The 14,584-nt window shown below is 34.5% G+C and overlaps 1 protein-coding gene across 4 annotated transcripts in view; it reads right to left on the bottom strand.

The window, feature by feature from the left end:
- The window catches only part of LOC121386399, a 55,084-nt gene that overhangs the window by 24,866 nt on the left and 15,634 nt on the right, over positions 1-14,584 (bottom strand). For all 4 annotated transcript variants that reach the window (XM_041517278.1, XM_041517277.1, XM_041517280.1 and 1 more), the window contains 6 exons: positions 14,087-14,198; positions 13,213-13,264; positions 10,775-10,926; positions 6,293-6,352; positions 4,341-4,392; positions 2,150-2,349 (listed from right to left, as the gene is read on the bottom strand). In XM_041517278.1, coding sequence (XP_041373212.1) covers positions 2,150-2,349; positions 4,341-4,392; positions 6,293-6,352; positions 10,775-10,926; positions 13,213-13,264; positions 14,087-14,198 — 628 coding nt within the window. The remainder of the gene's footprint in view (positions 1-2,149; positions 2,350-4,340; positions 4,393-6,292; positions 6,353-10,774; positions 10,927-13,212; positions 13,265-14,086; positions 14,199-14,584) is intronic.

The following is a 14,584-nucleotide window of genomic DNA, read 5'->3' as shown; positions in this document are numbered from 1 at the left end:
CACACATTATAAAAGGCGTAATGGTCCGGTGTTTAGAACGTCGCCATGCGTGTCTGCTGAAATTGGCTGCTAGCGTAATTGGATGCTAGGAAGTGGCTGCTAGAATGCGCTCGGTATTACAAAATGGCGAGAATTGTTCTAATTGGCTAGTAAGCATTTGACGATATGCGTTAATGACGACAACTTGCGAGTGAATTAAAAGTGCAGTTATGCTTGTATTTGAACTTAGAACTTGACTGTATATGATTGAAACCAGACATTGCAGCTTTAAAATATTTTAAAGCTTATTTATCCAAGGTGATGGACATGTCATATAACACTAATCTTATTTAGGATAATAAGTCTAGGCAAGATGAAATAAGCTATTAGTAATAATTTATTTTTAGTTAAAAAATAATGTTAGCTGATATTAGGTTAAGCTTTTAGATCTCCATTAACAATGTGTATTTGAATGCAATTGGCTCTGGAATGGCTATATTTAAATAACCTAATTTCTTCTGTAATTTTAACATACTTTTTAGGTTGATGAATTATGTTTTAGGCAAATATGGGAGATTTTACAATTGTTTTTGTGAGTTTGCCAAAAACATTAAAATCTACAGAAGTGGGTTCTGTGTAGCCATTTTGCATTCTCTTCTTTATTTGTACACAAATATAAGCTTGGTAATGATAGCTTTAGGTCAGTTCATTAAATCTTGTCCATATATTCAGTGAGTTTTCTATAGTAAAGGGTATTTGAAGTATATACCAAGTACAAGAGCAATTTTGCCACATTTGTTAATCTACCTAGGAGTGTGTTAGTATTATCTTCCACTATTACCACACTTGTAAAGCTATATTTTCCAATATTACTATGTAAATGATGTGTTACATTACAGATTGTAGTAATGCATACGATATAAATATTATATTCAGTTAAAACAGAAAATAATTAAAGAAAAATGACTTTCGCACTCTTTTGATGGATTGAATGTGCTTTTTTTATGACAAATAAAAAATAAATATGTAAAACCCTAATGATAATTCTAGATATGATTCATGTCTGTAAGCACCAATCACTGGAGATTATTAATAAAATATCAATAGATATATTGGTAGCTGTCAGTGGATTTAATAATGCATATATAAAAACCAACTAGGCTGATGGGTTTGAAAATATTGCATTCAGTGACTTGATATCCAAGCATAGTCCATACCTTGGGTGTTTACCCTACCATGATGTGTACCACATTAATTTACTACTATTTGTGGATGCAGTGGTGTTCATTTCAGATACCACATGTAATATGCTTTTTTTCTAGTGAAGTTCTTATCGCATGCCCATTAAAGGCTTTCAAAACACAGGGAATAAATGAGTTTTAAGGTAATTATTTATTGGAAATGAGAGACTTGACTATGCATGCACACACTACATATACAACTAGACATACACAACAAACCCATAGTATGTATCTTCAAGAGTAGTATTTTTATTTATTATTTGTTTTAAATATGATACATTGCATTTGTATACAACTTTGCATAACACTGATGCTTCCTGAGGTGTACATTAAATCAGGTTGCACTGTAGGAACAACACTTTCAATTATGTTGTCACATCATATCAGAACACAGAAGATCCTGATAGTCATTTAAACACCCAATTGGACACTTTTTGAAAGAATTTTTTTTTTTTGATATAGGTTGCATAGTACCAAAGAAGAGTACCGTGTCAAAGTTCGACGTGCACTGTCAAATATTTACGGAGTAAAAGCAGCTGTGGGTGTGATTGGTAGTAATATGTGACATTGATTATTTGTGCAAATACTATTATCCATTGACAATAAATAAATACATTTTTATTTGTTATACAGTTGTTATGCAGTATATACCAGAGGTTGAAACTAATGCGGGGTACCCCCAAAAATGGAACTGCAATTTTCAGCAAAAATGACAGTTGCTATTAAAAACATAAATTAAATCTCTTAAATGATACGTGACCCCCCATTTTCTTGCAGCTAGATTAGATGTGAGGTGCCACACTTTCTATTGCTGTACTTCCTGGGTGTGTTGAAATGCTGCTTATATCAGTTTTATTAGTAAACGTTAACATTATCGGCAATAGGAATTGATTTGGTCTAATGGAACCCTCAACTGTATATATAATTACCAGAATCTTTGAGATATCACTGCGAGTGTCTGTCTCGCTGAAGTGCGACACGATGTCGTCGAGCAGGGACCAGTTTCGCCGGGGGCAGTCAAAGTCCTGGTCCAGAGCTTTCTCCCTGTCCTTCTTCTCCTCCCTCTCCTCCTCCTTCACACTCGCCAGTGTGGAAGATGTCAGAGAATCTCTCGACAAAGTTGACCCGACTATAAAGGGAAATAACTCTTGTTAACTCTAGCTTTCCCTCCCATTCTCAACTGCACAGTCGAGACACAAAAATAGCGTCAAAAATCATTTTCAAGACACGGTCGGTCTTCCTAAATCTCTCAAGAAAATTGTGCTCACTATAAAGGGAAACAACTCTTGTTAAAGGCACAAGACTTCCATGAGTTGCCTTCCATCAACTAGTAGAACCAAAAAAAGAAAGAAAAAAAAAGGTTCACCCAACTGATCAAGTCCTCCATGCAAAAGGGCTAAAACTAAGGGTCAACTATGGGAAGCCATGCAACCAGGACGGCTCACAATAGGCAAGCTAGGTTGGAGAAAGAGCTATAATTATATGTAACTTGTATGTAATATATGTAATATGTCCAGCAAGGGCGGTTCCCTCTCGATCCCACCCCCTCAACCACTTTCCTGTCCTGGACAGAGGAGCCGGCTCAAGTTGACACCTGCACCCATGACAGGTGTGTGTTACAACAGCTTGCTCTGAATGTGCAAGTTAAAACATATGACCTGACCTGACCTAGCTGACCTGTTAAAGGCACTGATACTAGATACATGCATGCATGCATGCATGGACAGGCCTCGCCATTGCATGTATACACCCATATGTAGTGTGACAGCACCATTAATTGTAAAATGGTGGCGAGTGTGTTCTGTATTGTGATAGGTTAATTACATTCTTTTTCTGGGATCAAATGAAAATAACACCTGGAAAGCTAATGACGCCATTACAAAGTGATGTCATTTGCAATTAAAACAGGCCAAGTTAACGGTTCAAGGGTCTATAGTTAGAATGTAGCCAGGTATGTTTCAAGAAATACGAAATATACAATTATAGTTCCCATACAAAATCGATTCAGTTTACAATGGACATATGGAGGTTTTAGATTTTTGGGTGTTATTGTCTGTTTGATGCCCACAAATGTTTCACTTTTAACGTCAGTCTAACGACTTCGGTCAAAAATGACATTGGCAGGATCAAAGAGACAATAACACCCGCAATCTAAAAACTCCATATAGTTATCTCCTAATTCAATTATGTTGTGGATATTATGGTGTGATATTAGTATAACATTACAAAAAGGCTCAGTCCACAGGGCATAAAATTTGAATTTCTCAGACAACCAATATGTTGTTTGTGTGGTTTATAGTATTTGCAGGAATGATTTTCTTCAGTAGTTCAGATACAAATGAGAATCTAGGATGAGTGATTTTCGAAGCTTTCCTCCTATCATAAATATAGAAAAATCATTTGTGTGTGCTTGGACTAACTTGAAACCTACCAGGCGAATAAAAATTAGTTCTGCTTGTCCTAACCCGACAGACCCACAAATATCGACCAGTGTCAAAATCTGTTTTCACATCTTTTGTTTTTTTAACTATATTTAACCAATTTCAATTTAGGCTTAAACAATATGTCTTTTGCATGAACGCTCTGTCGTTTATGTTGATATTGGTTTTGCATAACCGACAGATGAACAACAAAATCATGTGTGCCAAATTTTATGCCCTGGTCCATAAGAGGAAGAAGCTGGGAATTTTTAAAACTATATTTAAAGAAAATAATGTCCAAAATATTTACAGGCCCTATATATATATAATTATGCACAAGACTGACAAAAAACCCACATATATCTCAAAATATTCAAATCAAGCAACATATTTATATTTTATAATTTGACTTTTTGTTCGTAAATGCAACCAACAATAGGTCCACTAGATAGGGAACATTTTGTTTTTAAAATCTTGACTAGTGATATTTCTAGTCATTTGAAAAGTGATTAGCAACTACTGTTCAATGTTTTGAATGTGTAGTGATCTCACAAACCTGTGTAGTGAACTGCAATGCGATACTGAACAAAATGTTCCCTAATTGAATAAAATGGAATTTGTTTTTTTTAAATGTCAATATTGCTTTTTAAGTTAAAAAAAAGATAAAATTTAAAAATAAAAATGAAGAAAAATAACTCACATTCAGTCTCTGAATTCTTTCTGCTGAATTCAAATGCATTAATCTCATTGTCCTGAAAATTAATTAACAAAATATTATATACCAGAAAAAGTTTAAAAGTGTCTGTCTTAGTTTACAAGTGTCTGTCTTAGTTTACAAGTGTCTGTCTTGTACAAGTTTCTGTTGAAGTTTAAAAGTGCCTGTATTACTTTATTAGTGCTCGTTTTAGTTTACAATTGTCTGTTTTAGTTTACAAGCTAGTGTCTGTTTTAGTTTACAAGTATCTGTTTTAATTTAAATTAAAGCTTGTGACAAATGAAAATTATTTCACTCGGGACATAAATTTGATAATAACTAGTAACTTGTTTATTATCCGATATATATATATTTATCATATAATATCTTACATTTTCAGTGCAATCAAAGTATGTGATATATACTTTAAAAATTTGATAACTTTGCAAATTACATGTAGATGTAAATTAATCGAGGTCACAGCACTAGGTTTATTGACATTTAAGCAAACGTACTTGTGTAACACTCCATAATTGACGTATGCATTCATAGTCATCGAATAAAAACATTTCAATGGCAATTTGACACTGAAAGCTGTCCAGCATTCAGAAGACAAAAAAAACATTAAGCCCTAGTTTGTTTTGAGGTAAGGACATCCAAAATGACGTCATTCGAGTTTGACGTCATTTCCATTCAAAAATACACCGCGCCACATATTCTTGAATATCTAGTAATTATTTGAATATCTAGTAATGGTGGACTGGAATTAAAGTTGCGTATACAGTTTACAAAAATGTGTTGTATTAAGCTTGAGATTATATGATAAAGAGATTATTACCCTCGTGTATTTCGGTATCGTCAATATCATATATTAGAAATTTATTACACACCAGTGTAAGATATTGCTCATGTCATAACAATCACTCAATATCTAACTAGTGTAATATTGGCATGACGTGGGCGTGACGTACATGTAGATCACTTGCTGACCCAATTCGTAGAAAATAACGTGTAATAGGTCTCGACATCTGCGTTGCGGCTCGTTGCAATTGCAGGGGTGTAGAGTGATCTGGACTGGGGGGGGGGGGGGGGGGGCATTTCGAATATGAACCAAGTGGACCTTTTTCTATTTTGTTTTTTTTGCACCACTAGAAACTCCATATGTATATAAACCTGTATGTTTTAGTTCTGAAAGCAGACCATTTGCTGAACACCCCCCCCCCCCCCGAACACCCCTAGCCTACACCCCTGAATTGGTTTGTAATAAATAAAATACTAAACTAGCTTGCTTGTCATACCATTTTTATGAAAATCTGAACAGTGTTGGTATCTGACTCGCTTTTGCTCGTCAAATACCAAAACTGTTCACTCATTTCATAAAAATGGTATGACAGGCAAGCTCGTTTAGTATTCTCTATAAAAATAATGTATTATGCTCGCCAGAGGCTCGCATAATACAATTTTTATTCCTAATATATGATATTGACGATACCGAAAAACACTCTGGTAATAACCTCCCTCTCCCTCCCTCCCTCCCCCTCCCTCTCCCTCTCCTCTCTCTCTCTCTCTCTCTCTCTCTCTCTCTCTCTCTCTCTCTCTCTCTCTCTCTCTCTCTCTCTCTCTCTCTCTCTCTCTCTCTCTCTCTCTATGTATAGTTTTGCCATTGTAGAGGAGCTTTACAGACAACTAAAATGTTTAACCAGTGGCAGAAAAGTGCCGTTGGTGATGCTCCCGACCTATGGCAATTTCATTCTCAACAACGACAATTGCCATTGGTGCCGTCTTTAAGTTCGAGCCCTGCTCCATAAAGCTGACACTCAGGCTATGAACCTACAGCTTTTCCCAAATTTTCACTTGCCACCATGTTACCAAGAGTTTTTCATTCAGAGAATATATCCCTTTTTTTTATATATTGCAATTTATTTATAAGAAATACAATATGAAAAACAATAACTTACCCGTTGTGATTGTTGTGACTGTAGAGAGAGTTGGCTTTCAGTCACTTGCTTCTCTTTGGACTATAAAAATTTGCAAATAATATATATATATATATATAATATACATGTTTCAATAATACTTTTAGGATGACACTTTTTCTAAATTATACTCCCCAAAAATATTAAGCAAGTTATAATTACTGACATTTTTGGCATGGCCGTAGCTAGCTGGTAAAAATAATAGAAACTTAAAGAAAATCATCTTCTTAACCGTTTAAGGAGTTTTAGGTATGCACACAATTCATCTGCACCCTTCCCCCCACAAACAAAAAAATAAAATTAAAAGTTAAAAGTTAAAAATTCCTAGCTACGAACCTGTTCGGTGCATCTTTATATCAAAATTGTCTAGGGAGCATATGAATGCAATACTCCCTATAGAACTTGCTATATTAGTAGGTTCAAAATTACATACATGTATTTCATGTTCAGGGCTCGAAACTCGGCAAAAAATATGGTGGCCCAAAAAATTATAATGGATGTTGGCAAATTAAGGTAAGCGAACCATTAACCACGAGCAAGATTTTATGTGGAATAAATATATGCAATACACAGGGGTTCAAAAATCGCATTGCCCGACGCCCGTGCCAAGTGGAATTTTCATGCCGGGCAAGTAATTATGTTAACTGCATATGCCCGATGACAAGACTCAAGTGACTAATGTAACACCTAAAACCTTTTTAAAATTTTGTTACAAATCTCGATAAAACCTTTGGAAAAAGTTACGATTGTGCGAGCATTTACATAGCTCTAAGGATAACTAACCCTAAATGCTGCAACGATTGGAACTCTTGCCAATGTGTTGCACATCAAAACTAAAAACAATGTGTTGAAAAGGTCTCACTACACAGATCACTTCCGGGTGAGAGTTCATTCATCACGGTCCACTATAGTCCTAATTGTGACACATGTTATCGTTCACATATTCACTTCTAGGAAATGGTGAAGAATTAAACAATATGTATGTTTAATGGTAAGCCTTCTGACTGTATTTTGCCCATGTTATTTTGTAATATTGTGCATCGACCTTTTGGGACATAGGTATATAGCGCAAGTGACAGCCGGAGTGAATCGGTTAATGAACCAACCACCTGTTCGGACCGGTACTACAGCCAGAGCGATGCAGTCATATACATGTAGCAAAAAACTGAGACAGAAATGTTCTCAATTTTGGAGTGAAAATAAATGCTTATATAATGTATGTTCGCAATGGTGTATGTTGTTAGTGCCAATGAGAACCCGTTCTATTGGCAATCTTCATTTGAAGTTGGGCAATTTAACATGGGTTTCAATGGCAGATGACATCGATCTGTGTAGTGAGAACATAATGTAAAACATGAAATTACTGTTTATCCCCAAAAATATAAGTTTAGCAAGCCAAAATGAAAATGTAATAGCGTAGCATCCTTATAAAAGGTAATTACATGGATGTGGATTTGAGCCAAGCGTATGGGGGCCCTATTTGGGTAAATATTGCAAACATGTCAATTTTATTTATTTTTATTTTTTTTATTTTTATTTTATTTTTATTTTTTAGGGGTATATGTGTCAAAATGTATATTCTAGTGTTCTTACATGTAATATATAAATTGATCTGAGTGTCTAACACTGAGTTTCTCATTGTTAAAGGTCAATATTCAAGGTCACAAGGTCAATATCCAAATTTACCCTAATTTCTGTGATTTTGTGCATAATGAATTTTTTCACATGTACAGTCATAGTGACAAACAGTTTTGATGGTATTGTGTATATATAACATAGTATTCTACTATAAAAGTAGAATTTGTATATGCCTTTAATAATAAGTGGATCTTCATGCTGAAATATATAGATAAAACCAGGATTTCAACACTTCATTATGAAACAATTGTTGCCCATAGCAACAATTGATGAAAACTAATATTTTTAATGAACTAACTAGATAATTAGCTTCTTTGTATGTTCCCCATATCAGAACTACCAACAAGGTCATACATTACCATATAGTGGCTGCTTGTTTGATGGTCATCTATTGTGTGGATGACCAAGGAGTAACAATGTGATACGAAGTTTTATTGGATGGTATGGTGCATCTATCTTTTGGTGTATTGGTTACAGTTCATAAGTTACACGGCTCTAGTATACCTTTACATGGTGTAAATGATCCAAATTATCAAACTGACTCCAAACTAAGTTTGGCAAAATCTGTCACTAGACTTTAAGGTCTCACTACACAGATCACTTTCGGGTGAGAGTTCATTCATCATGGTCCACTATAGTTCCTAATTGTGACACATGTTATGGTTCACCAATATGTATGTTTAATGGAAAGCCTTCTGACTGTATTTTGCCTATGTTATTTTGTAATATTGTGCAGCAACCTTTTGGGACATGGGTATACAGCGCAAGTGACAGCCGGAGTGAATCAGTTAATGAACCACCTGTTCGGACCGGTACTTCAGCCAGATGCAGTCATATAGCAAAAAAACTGAGATGGAAATATTCTCAATTTTGGAGTGAAAATAAATGCTTATATAATGTATGTTCGCAATGGAGTATGTTGAGGTGGGATACAGTTTAAAATTGTCATATTCAAATCAAATTAGATGTTATAATGTGGTTCCGGAATCTGCTCTTTGCAAATTAACGGGGGCGTAAAGCAAATTTATAATTTCCGAGTTCACTTGAAAAGAGCATAAATATTACGAACTGTATGCTTATAAAAGATGCAAGACATTTTAGTTTAGATATAATAAACCTTGTAGCAGAAAATACTTAATGTGTTTCAGTACTTTGCAAATGTAAATCTACGTTTGTGTAAAATGAACGGGTAAGGTGAAGTTAGATTTCATTAGCCTTACGCAATAATCGTGATGGTGCAATGCCCTCTAAGCATACATGAATATATTAATTTTTTTCTGCTTTATTAATAGTTTTTAACAAATAAATTATGCTCAATGAGTTAAAAATACAAGGCTGCAATCGATGTACACCCCCTCCCGGCTGTTACCAAGCCTGCACTATTTAAAAACATTTGCAAAGTAACAGGGCTCATGTTTATTTTGAGCCCAGCCATGACTATTTGCGAGAGACTTTTCTCAGCTATTAACAGGGTAAAAACACCCCAGAGAAGTGTTCAGGGGCAAAAATTTTAAAATAATATACACACAATAATGACACATCCCTAAACATTTTTGAACCAATGCCAGCCATAAAAGAATGGCTCATGAGTGGAAAGGGATCTCACAACATCCACGGACAAACAGTGGTCACTAAGGCATACATCAACACAATAATTATATTTAGATGAACAAGTGGATCGACACTACCAAACAAATAACAAAGTTTAAATCAACAAATGGACACTATTTAAAAAATAAAGTTTAAATCAATAAATAGAGAAGACAGTTGATACTACTGGACAGACATATACATTTAGTACTTCCTAGGTAAGTGTTGTTTTCAGGAAAAATATTGGCAAAATTCTTTATTTGTTCAATTAACTAATTACTTTCAAGATTATTACACTATTAAGCACTGTATTAAATTACATAGGAGTAACACAGTTGGTTACCTTAAGAAGTATGGGCAAGTGGAAAAATATATGGGGCAAGTGAATATCTGATTGGCAGTAATTTTTTGAACAATTTTGAACCCCTGATACAAATACCAATAGTGTCTCATATGTTATAGCTCTAAAGAAGATCGCCCAAATAATATTATTTGGGCAACTAATGCCATTATTTTTTAATATTTAATTCGCCCAAACAGGACATCAGTCGCATTTGATGACCTGGCCATATAGGCCATTTCGAGCCCTGATGTTGGAAACTTGGGTCAGTGCAGATATGACATTTTCTGGTTGTTTATAAAGCTGGATGTATAAGACATGGGTGGGAATTGGTGAACTGTAAAAAAGATTTGCATTCTGATTTGCAAATTATAAGGCCATGCATTTATAATTATGTGTTGATAAACATTTTTATCATATAACATCTGACATTTTCAGTGCAATCAAAGTATGTGATATTTTTAAGATTACATACTTTAAGAATTTGATAACTTTGCATATTAGATGTAAATTAATCGAGGTCACAGCACTAGGTTTATTGACATTTAAGCAAATGTACTTGTGTGACACTTCATAATTGACGTATGCCTGCATTCAAAGTCATCGAATAAAAACATTTCAATGGCAATTTGACACTGAAAGCCGTCCAGCGTTCAGGAAATAAAAAAACTTTAAGCCCTAGTTTGTTTTGATGTAAGGACATCCAAAATGATGTCATTCGAGTATGACGTCATTTCCATTCAAAAACATACAGCGCCACATATTAAATTATTACGTCATTTGAATATCTAGTAATGGTGGACTGGAATTAAAGTTGCGTGTACAGTTTACAAAATATATGATATTGACGATACCAAAAAACACTCTGGTAATAACCTCTATATACATGTACTTACAAAGAAGTCTGCAATATCCCTGTACTCTTCAGACTCGTGGAACTGTTGCATGATGTCGTCAAGCAAGGACCAATCTTCCAAACGCATATCTAAATCCTCAAAGCTGGAACACTTAATCGGAGACATGGCATAGTCTGCTGTTGGACATTGGGCTGTTAGATCAAATCAAAGTCAATATCAACAGCTTCAGCGCATCAGTTTGTCATTAAAAAAATATATCTATTTATCATATAATATCTTACATTTTCAATGCAATCAACACTTTAAGAATTTGATAACTTTGCAAATTAGATGTAAATTAGTCGAGGTCTCGGCACTAGGTTTATTGACATTTATGCAAACGTACTTGGGTGACACTCCATGATTGACGAATGCATTCATAGTCATGAAATAAAAACATTTCAATGGCAATTTGACACTGAAAGCTGTCCAACATTCAGAAAACAAAAAACCGTTAAGCCCTAGTTTGTTTTGATGTAAAATACACTGCGCCACATATTCTTGAATATCTAGTAATTATTTGAATATCTAGTAATGGCGGACTGGAATTAAAGTTGCGTGCACAGTTTACAAAAACATGTTGCATTAAGCTTGGGCTTATATGATAAGGAGATTATTACCCTCGTGTATTTCGGTATCGTCAATATCATATATTAGGAATAAAAATTGTATTATGCGAGCCTCTGGTACTGACGATACCGAAAAACACCCCGGTAACCTCTATATACATTCAGTTTAAGAACAATGAGTAATTATTAAATTTTTGTTACAATGATTACAATATAGTGCGTCATCCTAATGGTTCAGCCGGAGCAACAGCAGTTTATTAATTTGTCGATGAATGTAAAAATTACGTCGTCAGCTAGGGAATGTCAGACTTGATGACATCCTTTTACATGGGCAAGTTGTCTTACTGAGCGTTTTACTGAGCGAATGTTTTAACAAACAAACAAATTCAAAATAAAATATGACTATGTTATGTTATATAAAAGAAATAACTGACAATACCTATAATTAAATTTCAAACATATATTTACTAATAATAACACTAAAAGTACATATTTTATTTTGAATTGTAAACTGATGGCGAGTGTGTTCTGTATTTGATTGGTTAATTACATTCATTTTCCAGGATCAAATGAAAATAACAACTGGAAAGCTAATGACGTCATTAGCAATTGAAACTGGCCAAGTTGATGGTTCAAGGGTCTACAGTTAGATTGTAGCCAGGTATTTTTTTCAAGAAATACCAAATATAGTGTTAGTTCCGTAGAAAAACGATTCAGTTTAAAATGGACAAAACAGGATAAAGTTTCTAAATTTGCATGTGTTATATTCTTTTTGATGCCCGCAAATATTTAACTTTTAACCTCAGTTTAACGCCTTCAGTAAAAAATGACATTTGCGGGATCAAACAGACAATAACACCCGCAAATCTAAAAACTTCATATGGTTATCTCCTAATTATTTTTGGATCGATCTGCAACAACAATGCTCAGTAAGACAAAGAACCAATTTAAAGTGACATCATCAGATATATTGCATGACAACATTATTTTTACGTTTATTTAAAGATTGTCTGTTATTTCTTTTACGTTCATCAGGGTATGAACAAACAAAAGAATCATCTGCAAACTGTGAATCGGCAAAGCCGTTCTCACATAAGTTTGCGGATGATTTATTTTTGTTCATACCCCAATGAACATAAAAGATATAACAGACAATCCTTAAGTAAATCACAGGGTCGTACCCTCGGGGGGGGGGGGGGGGGGGGGGGCAGGGACAGTTGCCCTCCTGAGAATTTCACCTTTTTTTTTTTCACTCCTGAAAGTAGCATACACATCTCAGGGTTTAATTTGTATAGTGTTTCATTTCTTTGATAAAAGTAGTGCTCCCCCTAGGATTTTGATCAGGGTATGGCCCTGAATCATGCACTAGCTATTCTCATTGTATTCATGATATATTGTATGTGTATCTAAATTACATTCAGTTCATAAAAATTTAGATGTAGTTTTAGTAAATAACGTTTTGTGAAGAACAAAGTACAGAGAACATTTTATTTTAAAATCTTAATTGATTAGTGATACATGTATCTCTAGTCAATTGTAAATTGATTAACAACTACTGTTTAATGTTTTAAAATTTTATATAGCGACCTCTGAAATTTGCCTAGAAAATCTCTACGCGATACTAAACAAAATATTCTTTCAACTACCATTCTTGACTTTCTTATTATGTGATATTAACCTTCTGGTAACCTGAACGATCGTTTTCGACTTATTTCGATCCCTGTAAATTTTATATGCTAGGCCTATACATGTAATTTTAAAATCTGATATTTTTGTCCAGTATAATCTTGTGAAGTCCGAAATTCCAAATGATGAACAATGAATAATTTAATTTAAATGTGTCTAAGTTAAAAAAAGATTAATTCTTACAATCGCCATCTGGATTGTATTTTACAGCTTCGCAAACGATTTCATCACAAATCTGAAAAGAAACACAATATTCAGTCTTAACTCAGTGCCTAGCTTATAGATCAATGCATCAAAGTCGGGGCGATCGATGAACCTTGTGCCCAAAATACATATGCCCCCTCCCCCCCCAAAAAAAAATCAAGCCCAAATTAAGTACAAATATGTGAGTAGCCGACCTTAAAATATTTCACATCAAAGCCATCGAAATGTTAAGTTTAATAACTTGAAATGTACATTTCTGAATATTAATTGACAACTCTCCAGCAGCTGTTAATAACAGTATACTGAACTGAAACTGCCTTCCTGTGCTCAGAAAAGACAACGTTAGTCCCTGTTGTGCCCAAAATTATTGAGATCTAAAACCCCGTAACTACATGTATATAGGAAAGATGGGCGATCACTCCCAGGAGTTCTGCCACAATGTACAGCTCAGTGTAAAATTACGTGCCTTATAATTTTGCTAATTAGTGGATTAAGGATCAGACCAAATATAAAAATAAAAAATAAATATTTTATTTAACGACACCACTAGAGCACATAGTTGGATGTCAAACATTTGGTAATTTTGACATCTAGTCTTACAGAGGAAACCTGCTACATTTTCTTCCATTAGTAGCAACTGATCTTTTATATGCACCATCCTGTAGAGAGGACAGCACATACCACAGTCTTTGATATACCAGTTGTGCATGGTGTACTGGCTGGAACAATAAATAGCTAATTAATGGGCCCACCGACGGAGATCGATTACAAACCGATCATGTATCAAGTGAGCGCTTTAGTACTCAAGTCTGGGTTAAGTCCCGGTCTTGGGAAGATTAATTAAATAAAATACCTTCCTGTTGGTGTCTTGGTTCATGTCTCCATGAGCTTGCATCAACATCTTCCACTCCAGTATTTCTGGATCTTCGGGCACATTGCACTCTGGCGCTGGCACACAGGGTACTCTGAAAAAAAAAAGAAGTTTGTTTTGTTTTAACAGCATTACTAAATCACATTGAGTAATTAATCATCGGCTTATGAATGTCAAACATTTGGTCATTTTGACATATTATAGTCTGAGAGAAGAAACCCGATAAAAAAAATTATTTGTAGCAATTAAGGGATCTTTTATATGCACCATCCCATATGCAGGATAGTACATACCATGTCCTCTGATATATCAGTTGTGGTGCTTTTTTTTTTTTAAACATAACTAAATTAAGTGCTAATGAAAATTATCCCCCCCCCCCCCCCCAAAAAAAAAAGAAGTTTTTTTTTCATTACATACCCATTTAATCTTACTATTATATTAGTAATAAAGACCATTCTGACCGTGCAACAACAAAAATAT

The sequence above is a fragment of the Gigantopelta aegis genome, chromosome 12, assembly GCF_016097555.1.
Source record: "Gigantopelta aegis isolate Gae_Host chromosome 12, Gae_host_genome, whole genome shotgun sequence".
In the NCBI taxonomy this organism is placed as follows: domain Eukaryota; kingdom Metazoa; phylum Mollusca; class Gastropoda; order Neomphalida; family Peltospiridae; genus Gigantopelta; species Gigantopelta aegis.
This window is presented reverse-complemented; position numbering and strand designations above follow the sequence as displayed.